The sequence below is a fragment of the Onychomys torridus genome, chromosome 17 (assembly GCF_903995425.1).
Source record: "Onychomys torridus chromosome 17, mOncTor1.1, whole genome shotgun sequence".
Classification (NCBI taxonomy): domain Eukaryota; kingdom Metazoa; phylum Chordata; class Mammalia; order Rodentia; family Cricetidae; genus Onychomys; species Onychomys torridus.
The window spans coordinates 62247114-62260864 of record NC_050459.1 but is presented as its reverse complement, the minus strand read 5'-3'; the positions used below and the strand labels follow the sequence as shown (position 1 = coordinate 62260864).

The 13751-nt window shown below is 50.7% G+C and overlaps 1 protein-coding gene across 1 annotated transcript in view; it reads right to left on the bottom strand.

Moving 5' to 3' along the window:
* Nwd1 (NACHT and WD repeat domain containing 1) overlaps positions 1 to 13751 on the bottom strand; it is an 81929-nt gene that overhangs the window by 29007 nt on the left and 39171 nt on the right. The window contains exon 11 of the mRNA XM_036166433.1: positions 7572 to 7769. Within this exon, the coding sequence (XP_036022326.1) occupies positions 7572 to 7769 (198 nt within the window). The remainder of the gene's footprint in view (positions 1 to 7571; positions 7770 to 13751) is intronic.

Below are 13751 nucleotides of genomic sequence, written 5' to 3'. Positions count from 1 at the left end.
ACAGTCTGCTGTACACAGCAGCGAGCAAGACACAGGGCCTCACCCGAAGCCGAGGGCAGCCTGTGGTGATGGCCATTGAGATCTCCTGCCCTTGCAGAGGGCCAGGGTTCAGTTCCCCACACCCACAAGGCGGCTCCTATCTGTACATACACTCAATGCATATATTTGGATAGATGCATAAAATAAATAACTCTGAAAAAATATAATAAAACAAAACAAAGAGAGTGGAAGGTGAGGATGGTCACGTAAGTTGTCCTTTACACCTGGGGGGCTGAAGAAGTGATGTCCACTTGCTCTTGCCTGGTGTAAGGCTCAAAACCACTTCTGATTCTAGCTCCAGGGGACCTTCTGGCTTCTGCGGGCACTGCACCCACATGCACATACATAGATACACATATACATATTATTAAAAATAGACATATAAAAATTAAAAAGGGAGCCATGGTGGCACACACCTTCAATCCCAGCACTCAAAGGCAGAGGCAGGCGGATCCCTGAGTTCGAGGCCAGCCTGGTTTACACAGAGAGGCTGCACAGAGAAACCCTGTCTTGATCAACAACAACAAGTTAAAAGAGGAAAATAGCCCAAACCACAGTTTGGCCAACGGTCCTCACCCACGGATAGTTCTGCACCCGGGGATTTTGCATAACTACATTTTCCCTGCATTTTTAGGTGCAGCAATTAGGGACGAAGATGTGCCTGGTGTCTGGTGGTGAGGAACAGGTGTCACCATTTGAATAGGGAGAGTCCCCACAGGCTCCTAGGACTCCTGTTGGTGGCGCTGTTCTGGAAGTTTCAAGGGGCGGGGCCTAGCTCAAGGAGGTGGGTCGTTGGGAGTGCGATGACACCCAGGCCCCTCCCAGAAGCTGTTGTCACACAGCATCAGGTGATGCTGAGCAACCATGGATGGGACGCTCATTTCAGTCCCGCCAGGCATCTGTCACCGCCCTGAGACTCCACAGGCTCAGAGCGTCGCATCAGCGTGTTCAGATGGAGGCAGCGGCTGCAGCAGTTCCCAGCAGGCGCATGCTCAAGTCAGGGCTGCTAAACCAGGAGCCTGAGGCAGGAGGACTGTCAGGAGCTTAAATCCAGCCTGAGACAGACAGACAGACGGACAGCTCAACAGATAAAGAGCTCTCCCCACAAGCCTGGCCACCTGAGCTCCATCTCCAGGACTGTTTTTTTTTTTTTTTTTCCCCGAGACAGGGTTTCTCTGTGTAGCTTTGCGCCTTTCCTGGAACTCACTCTGTAGCCCAGGCTGGCCCCAAACTCACAGAGATCCGCCTGCCTCTGCCTCCTGAGTGCTGCGATTAAAGGCGTGCACCACCACCGCCTGGCATATCTCTAGGACTGTTTAAAGGCAGAAGACAACTGGTTCTGTGGTGTCATTCTCTGACCACTACACATGGACTGCGGTATGTGTACACATACATGTGCACACATGCCCAAACACACACACACACACACACACACACACATGAACACATGAACACACATATACACATGCCCAAGCACACACACACACACACACACACACACACACACACACACACACATGAACACACATATACACATGCCCAAGCACACACTCAAGCACTTGCACACACATGCACACACACACAGAAGACTAGGAGAGGAAAATAGAGGATAGCTAATAGTCTCTGCCAGGTGGGTCTTGGTTTGGACCTCACTGAACAGTAGTGCAGTCATGCAATCAGTGCATGCGTGGCATAGCTCTGTAAGCCCACCTGCACATGTGCAAGGGAATCCTTAAGAAGCCGGACACAGACCCCTCCCCTCTCTTCTCTCTGTCCCCCCCCCCCCCCCCCCCCCCGCTTTCTGCACGTGTGTCTCCCCCAGGCCTGGTTGCTCTCTTCCATCCCCTCCTCCTAATGAAGCCCGATACTGGGTCTTGTCATGTCTCGTGACCTTTTCACACAGTAACAGCACCACTAGAGATTTAAAACAGCCGGGCGGTGGTGGCGCACGCCTTTAATTCCAGCACTCGGAGTCAGAGGTGGGCAGATCTCTGTGAGTTCAAGGCCAGCCTGGTCTACAGAGCAGTTCCAGGATAGGCTCCAAAGCTACACAGAGCTCCCTGACATTAGGGATAAACTTAATCATCTGGAGAGCAAGGCTCCTGACCCCTCAGGCAGAAGTTTCAGCTGTGGCATTTAAGGTGTACCATGGGAGAGATGAGAAAGCCCATGAACAGAATTGCCAAATGCTGGCACACGCCATCTGAGCGGCTGCATAAGGGCTTCCAGGTCCCTGTTTTAGAAAGCCAGGCGGTTTGTGTGTGCCCTGCCGGACTGTCAACTGAGCCTTGTTCAAAGTGCCACCTAGAGAGATAACTGGTCAGCTGACTGCCCTCATGCACCTCGTGGCATGGGGGACTCAAAGACCTCCAGCAGACTTCCTAGGCCTGCCTGGCCACAGGCTCACAGGGAACCCAGGATGCAGCATGTGGTGATCTGTTTCCTTCCTGTTGGACACTGAGCCACTTACTCAGTCCTGAGGGAGTTTTGGGGTCCCACCTCTCCTCATTTCCCTATTGTCGGGGTAGGACAGCCTTACCCACCTCACCAGACTAAATTGTGCTTCCAGGGGTACCTAATGGGAAAAGATTTTCCAGCTAAGGTAGGAACTTTCATTTCATTTGCTCCCTCCATGGGCTCAGACCAGTCAGCAGTGCTTCTCATGTACAGTGACACAGACAAGGCCCTGCTCTCTCTCAGGTTCCAGAGGACATCAGGATCCACTGCACTGTCCCCAACTCCAGAAGAATGAGGTCTCACCCCACAAGCTTTTCTCTTCCTAGTTCCCTCTTCTAATTAACTACTCAGCTAACTGTTACAGGATCACAATAGAGCTGGAGTCCAAGGACCATCAAGTATACCTAGGTGGTAAGGAGCAATAACATTCCAAAGGTATTTACACCCCCAGACCCAAAAGGGTCTAGGCACTGCAAAAACATACTTTAATATAACAATCTAGTACTGTTAAATGCTCTCAGCAATTGATCAACTGTGTCTCCTGGATGCTAAACTAATAAAGGAAACAGATGCCTTAAAATAATCTGTCTCTGAGAGCGCCTGTGTGGCCTGGACAGGTGCTGACCTGCTGACATCGCACGCAACCTAAGTCAGAAGCTCATTTTTTAGTAAAAGGGGGGACTTGTAGGTCCCTGGCCCTGTTTTGGGTAACTGTTGCCTTGCTTGCTGACCTTGACCTTCATATCCTCCCTATGTTAATTCCCTGCCAGGTTCCACCCTCCTGGATACTTAAGGGAAGCTCCTTGTCTGTATATCCAGCATATTGGGCATCAACAGCTTAGATGCAAGATTGCAAAACATCAGAAGCTAACTTCTGCCCTCCAGGGTTCTCCCATTGTGCTGTAAGCCAGTATTTAAGACCTCCTCCCTCCTTCAATAAATGACATTGGGCATTCAAAGGAAAAGGAAAAAGGAAAGAAAGAAATTGAAGACAGCGATGTTCTAAAACAGGAAGTGGTGATGGTGTCATGGGCCTATGAGGATGCTGGACTAAAGTCTATCAAATTGTGCAAACAGGAAAATTGTATACTATGTGAATTATCTGTCAATAAAGATCTTATATTAAAAAATAATCTGTCTCTGATAAAGCTTATCTCAGGTAAAAATTAAAAACAAATTCCTTGGCTGGGCAGTGGTGGCGCACGCCTTTAATCCCAGCACTGGGGAGGCAGAGCTAGGCGGATCTCTGTGAGTTCAAGGCCAGCCTGGGCTACAGAGTGAGTTCCAGGAAAAGCGCAAAGCTACACAGAGAAACCCTGTCTCGAAAAACAAAACAAAACAAAACAAAACAAAAAAAATCTCCCTCCCCCTTCTAACACTAACCAATGTAAGCAGAATGCTAAACACTTAACACTACAATGTCATGGTCACTAGCCCAAGACTTTAATTTTCTCATGACTGCTTCTTAATATGTTCAAAATTTTTCTGAGCTCCAGAAAATCCACCTGGACAGGTTAGCGAGCTCTGGAACCAGCTTGAATCCACCTGGACAGCAACTTGTCAGACAAATTCCCAAAGCAGCAGATGATCCCAGGATGCCTGTCTACCTCAGAAGCCTCCTTCCCTACCCCCCAAGAGTCAACTGACACCCATCAAGCCAGCTGGAAGCAGTTTTTGGGAGAAATGACACCCCTATTCCTGTTCACCTGCTCTTTTATAATAAGCAAAAAGTCTAAAATGTTAGGATTCTGCCACTCCTTCAGTTTAGGATTCTGCCACTCCTTCAGCTGCATGGCTGCACATTCGCAGTTCAGTAGCTAAACAAGGGATCTTATGTTTTACATCACCAGTGTGTTGCATGATTGCACAAATGCATGCAGTGCAGTCACACAATCAGTGCATGCCTGGCATAGCTCCATAAGCCCACCTGCGCATGTGCAGGGAAATCCTTAAAAAAGCCAGACACAGACTCCTCCCTTCTCTCCTCCTCTCTCTCTCTCTCTCTCTCTCTCTCTCTCTCTCTCTCTCTCTCTCTGCATATGTGTCTCCCCCAGGCCTGGTTACTCTCTTCCATCCTCCCCCACCAATAAAGCTCTGATCCTGGGTTTTGTCATGACTTTTTTCCCCTAGTAACAGCACCGCTGTATATTTAAAACCGTAGCTCTTGTAGAGGATATGGGTTTGATCCCCAGCATTCACACGGCAGCTCAGAACCATCTGTAACTGCAGTTCCAGGGGACCCAGTGCCCTCTTCCGGCCTACATAAGCACTAGACACACACAGGGTGCATAGACTCACATGCAAAACTCTCGTTCATATAAAGATATAATTAATGATTTTTTAAAAAGAAAAGAGAAGCAGGGCTGGAGAGATGGCTCAGAGGTTAAGAGCACCAACTGCTCTTCCAGAGGTCCTGAGTTCAATTCCCAGCACCTGCATGGTGGCTCACAACCATCTGTAATGAGATCTGGCACCTTCTTCTGTATACATAATAAATAAATAAATCTAAAAAAAAAAAGAAAGAAAAGAGAAGCCTAGGTTTGGAGAAACCAGACTTTTCTAAATGCCCTTGAGGGAGTCCTGCATAGCTCAGTTTCCTCAGATGTGATATGGTTGTTTGCTGGAGGCTGTTAAGTCATGGTTGGCACAGCTAATACAGACCCATATTTTATTTCTTTTAATTAAACATTAACTCATATTTTTTCCTACTTAAAACAAATAAGGAAACTGAAGCCCAGAGTTGGGGGGAGCCTCCTCATTCCCTAACATGACATGCACAGAGAGCACAGCTGCTTTCCTGTTCCAGACATGATGGGAACATGCTTCTCAGTAGTAACTTCCCTGGCCTATGCCATGACAGACATCACTAATCCACCACGGCATCACTGATTCATCTGTGGTTGTACTCATAGTCACTTTATGTTCACCATTTAGTAAGAGGGCCCCACAGTTCATGTGTTTTTATCTGAGCATATCTACACCATCCCCGAGCAGAGATAGACAGAGACAGAGAGAGACAGAGATTATACCCATGCTCACACAAGGAGACTAGTTTCTCACAGCCTTACAGTTAGACATGTCCTAGTACTAGTTAATGACATAAGAGTACAAACAAGTTCTTCTAGGTGTTGCCTCTAATAGGAAGAGGCCTGCCAGCCCCCCACCCCCTCTCCCCCCTTCCCACTGGCAGCCATTGCCCTTGTCCCAGTGCCCCGGGGGTGCCGCTCATTTGTGCTGTGCTCAATGGAAAGACGGAGCTCGCAGCGTGAGCTTGTCTTAATGCTCCACCCGGATCCTTCTAATCAGCACAGCCATTCTCACTAGCCCCCTTTGCTAAGAGTCCTCTCGGCACGCACGGCACGGCACGCTTAGTCATTTCCTGTGTGCCTGGGGCGCTAAAGTTTTCTATTTTGGAGAGAAGTTGCCTGCGGAGTGTGATGAAAAGAACCGGAGCCCTGAGTGGACTGTGTGTGGGTCTCACAGTGGACGAGAGAGAGTGTGAACAGCAGAGAGAAGGAGGAGGGTGGGTGGGGAAGTGAAAGGTGAGGGTCATGGTTACAGGGTGAGTTGGTAAGTGTCTGTGAGCAACGGGAGAGAGGAGAGAGCATTGTGGTGATATACTGCGTACCCTAATAAAATTTACCTGAAGATCAGAGAACAGAACAAGCCACTAGATTAAACATGGAGGCCGGGCGGTGGTGGCGCACGCCTTTAATCCTAGTACTCGAAGAGCCAGGCGGATCTCGGTGAGTTCAAGGCCAGCCTGGTCTACAGCGCGAGATCCAGTACAGGCACCAAAATAACATGGAGAAACCCTGTCTTGAAAAAAACAAAAACAAACAAGCAAAAGGCCACCCTTGATTACATGAGATTGATTCGGTCTAGGAGAGAAACAGAGCCAGGCAATGGTGGCACACACCTTTGATCCCAGCACGGGGTGGAGAACGGTATATAAGGTGTGAGGAGAGAGGAACTAAAGCCTTTTCGGCTGAGGAGCCCTTTCAGCTGAGGACTCAGAACATTCAGTCCGAGGAGCTGTGGAGTTGGTGAGGTGACAAGTAGCTGTGGCTTGTTCCTTTGTCTCCCTGACTTTTCAGCATTTACCCCACTATCTATCTGGCTCTGGGCTTTTTATAAAAAGACCTATTTAAGATTCGTGTTACAGAGCATGGGTGGGGGGCCTGGTGAGGGAGATGGGAGAGCCAGGACAGTGGTGGTGGGAGACACAGGGAGGGCTGCAGAGACAGCTCAGTGGCACCTGCTCTTTCAGAGGACCTGGTTCAGTCCTCAGGACCCAGCACCCACATCAGGCAGCTCACAGCTCCAGGAGATCCGACAGCCTCTTCTGGCCTCTATGGGAATCCCCATACATATGTAACACACACACACACACACACACACACACACACACACACACACACAGATAAATTTTTAAAAAAGAAAATCTGCCTGCCTTTGCTGAGGTTAAAGGCATGCCCCACCACCACTCAGCCTAAGAAAGAAATCTTAAAAAAGAATAGATATAAGGTAGCAGCCTGGATACTGAAGGACAGAATGATGGAGGAAGTGTGGATGGGTGGGTGGGGGATGGACGGATTGTGTGTGCACAGGTGGGGGATGGATTGTGTGTGCACAGGTGAGTGATGGATTGTGTGTGCACAGGTGGGTGGGTGGGTGACATAGTGACAAGGTATGTCAAACCCAAAGGCCTCTTTCCCCCTGGCATTCTAGCATGAAACCTAAGCCGAGTCCTGGCATCTGTCTGTGTGGCCAGCTTCACTGCACACTGCCTGGCATGCACCTCCAGCTTGTGGGACGCTGTAGCCAGCAGCTCTCTGGGACAGAACCTCAGAGGCATCTGCCAGCTCCAGGCTCATTAGCAGGTATTTACAGCAGTAATCTACGGTCCCCAGGGACAGAGAAGGCCTAGGCATGAGACAGCAAGGGAAGGTCCCAGTGGTACTTGGGCCTCCTGTCTGGCAGAGGGGAGCCCCAGAGAGCAGCCCCAAATATCGGGCATCTGGCCCCTGGGTACACAGTGAGCTGGTGTGTTTTGTGATGTTGGGGACACTCACCTTTGTGACATCCAGTGAGAGTGGCCCGAAGCCTTCCACCAGGTGGCTGTAGGAATCCTGCCAGGGGCACCAGCATTGGGTGTGGGCAGGCACGGAACCAGCTCTGGGCTTGTTGGCACAGCTGCCCAATCATCGCTGGATGCGACGTAGCAAAGAAAAGGAGCCTGGCCAGGAGCTCGGTGTACAGGACACTGTTCTCTGCAATAAAGAGGTATGTCACCGCCAGGCTGAACCTTGCCACACTCCTACAGGACCACAGAAGAGAAGCTGGGACACCTCAACCCAGGCCCTGTCACCCTTTCTGCCTCGCTGTCTGTGTCCATCCATCCCCCTGCCTCCTGGACACAGACTAGCTGCCGGCCTCCAGGCTCTGCTGACCATGTTCCCTCTGCCTGGACCTCTTCCTCAAGGCAGGCATTGTCCTCCAAGGGCACTTCTCCATCAATGAGTTAATTCACTAATTATTCATTTTGTTATTGCCCAGATCAGCCTTGACTCCTGGGCTCAAGAGAGCCTTTCACTGCAGCTCCCCGAGTGGCTGAGATCCAGGTGGATGGGTGAGGGGGTGGGGTGAGGAAGCAGGAGGATGGACCGATTGGTGTGTGGGGTGTTGACGGATGGGAAGTAGGTGGAGGGATGGGAAGGTGGGTGGTGGGTGGGAAGATGGACAAATGTGAGGGTGAGAGGCTGATGGATGGATGGGCAGATTGGTAAGGTGTGGAGGGAAGACTGGAAGAGTGGGTAGACAGACAGATGGAAGAAGAAAGACGAGGGGAGTGGGAGGGGCAGTGGATAGGTGAGCTGTGCCAGCTTTCAAATGCCACCTCCGTCAAACTCATTCCCAGACTCCAGCCCAGTTCCCCCTCCCCAGGCTGCTCTAGACTTCCTCTCTGGAGCCCATTCGGCAGCCCTCAGACCCCACCCCGCTCTTTAGCTAGCCAAGTGTGTCATCCGCCTGGCTATCGATGCACAGACACCCAGTGGGCACTTCTGTTCAGTGTGGTGGCACATGCCTGGTATCCCATCTCTCTGGAGGCTCAGACAGCAGGATTAAGAGTTCAAAGCCAGGTTCAGCTGAATATCATGATCCTGACAGAGAGAGGACAGAGGCTAGGGATTACCAGTGGGTAAATGTGCTTGCTGCCAAACCTGATGACCTGAGTTCGATACCCAGGACCCAGGAGAGAGCCAACTCCCTCAGCTGTCCTCTGACTTCCCCACACAAGAGACGGCTCAGAGGTTAAGATCACTGCCTGTTCTTCCAGAGGTCCTGAGTTCAATTCCCAGCTCACCTGTAATGAAATTTGTTGCCCTCTTCTGGCCTGCAGGCATTCATAGAGGGTGTGAGGGAGAGAGAGGGAGAGAGAGAAGCTAACCACGTGGGCACACACACACACTTTTGAAATGGAGGAGGCCGAAGAGAATTCACAGGTTTTGAACATGCACCCACAATCAGGTGGCTCACATCCACCTATAACTTAAACTCCTCTACCCGCCATGGGCACCTGCACACACATAGGAAAATAAAAATAAAAATGGAGGATCAGAAACAGCTCCATGAAAGCTACCCTGGAGCCTGCTGCGACACTGGAAACACTATCCCTACCCGGCTGCCAGGCTCCAAACATGCACGGAAATGCCCTGGGAACACACTGCTGTAGCGCCCTCTGGTGGTGATATTTTCACCGCACCCTACCCCAGATCTTGCTGTGTGTGTGAGTGTGTGAGAGAGAGAGAGTGTGTGTGTGTGTGTGTGAGTGTGAGAGAGTGTGTGTGAGTGAGAGTGTGTGTGTGAGTGTGTGAGTGTGTGTGAGTGAGAGAGTGTGTGTGTGAGTGTGAGAGAGTGTGTGTGTGAGTGTGAGAGAGTGTGTGTGAGTGAGAGAGTGTGTGTGAGTGAGAGAGTGTGTGTGTGAGAGAGTGTGTGTGTGTGAGAGTGTGAGTGTGTGAGAGGGAGAGAGTGCCAAGCCCTGAGCTTGGTCCCAGCACCATAGGAGCCAGCAGTGGTGGCACACCGTCGCCATCCCAGCACTTGGGAGGCAGAGGCAGGAGGATCAGGGTTCAAGGTCATCCTTCACCACATAAAGAGTTCAAAGCCAGCCTGGGACACATGAGACTCAAACAATTTACAGGAAGTGTGTAGAGCCTTCAGGTTCTTAGAGCCAGAAAGCAGCCCAGGAGGAGAATCCAGGACCCGGGCAGGGCGGTGGGGAACGGGGTGTCATAGGAACCAGTCACAGCGAGGAGGGAGGGCTGTGATGATTCTGCAGCTGTGGAGGGAACCTACGGCCACGGAGTGTCTAAGCAGGTGACAGTGCTGGCCTTACAATCACGGGAGTTTAAGTTTGATCCCAGCACCGGCAAAGTCCAGCCTGGTGGTGCGCACCTTAACTGTGGAGGCAGAGACAGGTGGGTCTCTGGAGCGCAACAGCCATCAAAGACACGCCTGACACACCTCGTAGACACACTCGTCAGGCACACCTTTCAGGAACACCCACACATCACATACACACACACACATCAGAAATATCAGATATACATATTAGACAGACATACATCTTGCACATACACACACATGCCAGACACACATCAGGCACACAGAAGTCAATGACACCCACTGGACACACTTATCTGACACATTTATAAGTCATACCCAGAAGTGTGGCTTGCCAAAGTCTAAGATTAAATACTTAAAAAACTTAATCTTTTAGTGGGGCATGGTGGCACCCACCTATATTTCCAGCACTCAGGAGGCAGAGGCAGGTGGATCTCTGAGTTCAAGGCCAGCCTGGTCTACAGAGTAAGTTCCAGGACAGCCAGGGCCACACAGAGAGACCTTGTCTTGGAAAACCAAAAGACAAAAACAAACAAAAAACCACCCAACTTTTTTGAATTGTTTGACAGTTTAATTCTTTAAATTTCATTTCATTTCTTTCTTTGTGTATGAATGTGTACATGCAGACACATGTACATATACCCTGGTGCATGTGTAGAGGTCAGAGGACAATCTGTGGGAATCACTTCTCTCCTCCTACCATGGGGGTCCCAGGATTGAACTTGGGTCATTAGGCTTGGCAGCAAGCGTCTTTATCTGGTGAGCCATGGAAGAAGATCCTCCACTTTACTTTGTGAGGTAAGAGCTCTCACTGAACCTGAACTCCCATATTTAGCTAGACTGGGATCTGCCTGACTGTACCCCTAACTCTGGGGCTGCAAGTGCATGCTGCTGCACTGAGCTTTGAAGTGGGGCTGGGGATCTGAACTCAGGTCCTTCAGGTCCTCAGGCTTGGACAGCAAAACTTTACTGAGCCATGTCCCAGGACCTATGCTTTTCCTCCTCCTGCTCCTCCTCCTCCTCCTGCTCCTCCCCCTCCTCTTCCTCCTGCTCCTCCTCTTCCTCCTCTTTCTCCTCCTCCTCTCCTCCCCCTTTCCTCCTCTTCCTCCTCCTCCTCCTCCCCCTCCTCTTCCTCCTGCTCCTCCTCCTCTCCTCCCCCTTCCCTCCTCCTCCTTCTTCTGACAGGCCTGCACCTCGAACTCCATCTCCACTCTTCTGATCTATTCTTGCTTTGGGTCATCAACTCCCTGGCTTCATCAAGTTGCAAGAACACAGTGCCCTGTGGCATTCGGCTGCCCTGGTGCCAACAGGATCCCGCAGAACCGGACCTGAGACAATGATCAACCAGAGCACACTGCCCCAGGGTGGCTCAGCTTTCCTTTGTTCCTCCCCTGTGATCCCAAGACTTCAGTGAGCTCCTCACATGGACAGTGCTCCCGTCCCCAGACTGCTGGTTTTGTCCCTGATGCGACCATACAGAGGACAAAGTCCATTCTTGTGCTCACTGTCACGTCTTTGTCTTTGTTTCTTTGGGTTTTTGTTGTTGTTGTCATTGTTCCTTGGACTGAGACAGAGTCTCTCTGTGGAGCCCTGGCTGTCCTGGATCTCACTCTGTAGCCCAGGCTGGCCTCGAACTCACAGAGATCCGCCTGCCTCTGCCTCCCGAGTGCTGGGATTACAGGTGTGCGCCACCAAGCCAGGCTCTGTCTGTTTTTGGTGCTCTCAGAGTCTCACGGAGCCCAGGCTGACTTGAACTTGCTAAGTTTGAAGTTAGCTGAGGAAGGCTCTGAACTCCCAATCCTCCTGCCTCAGTCTCCTGAGTGCTGGGAAGCCAGGTGTGTGTTGATGCAGAGGCTTGCTGCCCAGCTTGTCTCCTGTCAAGACAGGTGTAAGGCTGGGGTTTCCTCTGGGAAGCTCCGGTGTTGGGGCTCTAGCCTGGGATTCTAGCACCAAGGTCAATCTCAGCTCCCCCCTCCCCATTTTATTTCCAAATAAAATACCACCTTGGGGCAGGCAGGAGGGCTCAGGAGCAAAGGTGATGGCCATCAACCAGGCCACACATGATTGAAGAAGAGAACTGATCTCCTCACCCGCACTGTGGCGCATACACTTACATAACACATGCATGTACTTAAGGAAAAAGCAACACATAAAACAAGAGCCATCTGAAGCACCTACTGGCAAGCCTGTGAGACCCTTCCTGCCCAGATGAAGAGGTAATTTTTACAAAGCTGCACATGGTGGCTCACACACACCTGTAGTCACAAGACCGAGGCAGGGGCATCACAGCTTTGAGGCCAGCATGAATTAAGAGTGAGAGTGTGTCTTGAAAGGAAGGGAAGACAATCTTTTGAGAGCATGTGCTTCTCTCCTGTGTGTGCACACATGTGCATGGCTCTGTTCAAGCAAGCTCTCACACCATAGCTCACGCTAGCCTGGAACTTACTGTGTGGTTCAGGCAAGCATCGGATTTGCAATAATTCTCCAGCCTCAGTTTCCTGAGATCTGGGAAAACAGGTGCATCTGCTCCACAGCTGACAGTGATCATTCTGTGTGTGTTGTATGCTCATGTGTACATGCTACATGTGTGAAAATATGCATGCTCATGTGTATATGTTCATGTGTGCATGTCTCTGGGTGTGCGCTCATATGTGCACATTTGCATTCCTGTATGTGTCGTGTGTGTGCATGTTTATGTGTGCAGTTTGTGTGTGTGCTCATGTGTTCATGTTTGCATGCTCACATGTGTGTGCATGTGTGTGCACATGTGTGTGGTGCCAGAGGTCACCATCAGGTGTCTTTCCTTGATTCTAGTATCAGTATCTCACAGACCTTGGAGCTCACAGGTTCAGCTGGCCAGACCCAGTAATCCTCCTGCCTCCACTCCACCCCCAGCACTGGAATTGCAGATGTGCAGCCCCACAGCTGGCTTTTTACCTGAGTGCTGGGGATCTGAAGTCAAGTCCAGTTCTCATGACAAACACTTTGCTGACTGAGCCGTCTTCCCCAACCCTGTGATTATTCTCATCTATTTCATCAATTAAAAACCTGTGGAACAGCGGGGCGGTGATGGCGCACGCCTTTAAACCCAGCACATGGGAGGCAGAGGCAGGCGGATCTCTGTGAGTTCGAGGCCAGCCTGGGCTACAGAGTGAGTTCTGGTACAGCCAGGGTACACAGAGAAACACTGTCTTGAACAATAACAACAACAATCCATGGGACTTACTCTTCTCTGTCACTTAAGTTTGGGTGCAATTCCCTTTGCCCCCCGAAATACTTCCTGTCTGGAGGACAAAGCGGGTCCAGAGGAGGGATAGCATTGGTTTTCAGGTTTTGTCCCAAAGTTCTTCCTGATTGCATTCCAAATTCTACAAGTTAGTAGACCAGAAAGTGACACGGTGGGTGGGTAGACAGAGACACAGACAGGTGGGGGGGATGGGTGGAGGGTGGGAGATGGGTGGGGATGGGGGATGGGTGGATAGACAGAGACACATACAGATGGGGTGAGGGTGGGGGATGGGGGATAGTGGGAGATGGGGTGAGGGTGGGGATGGGGGATAGTGGGAGATGAGGGGAAGGTGGAGGATAGGAGGATGGGGGATGGGTGGGTGGGTAAATGATGCAGAATGGAAGGTGGGGATTGATGGGTAGATGAGGCCAGGCAGTGGTGGCACACTCATTTAATCCCAGCACTCAGGAGGCAGATGCAGGCAGATCTCTGTGAGCTCAAGGCCAGCCTGGTCTACAGAGTGAGTTCCAGGACAGGCTCCAAAACTACACAGAGAAACCCCATCTCGAAAAACAAACAAACAAACAAACAGATGGGTAGATGGATAGATAGGTAGGTG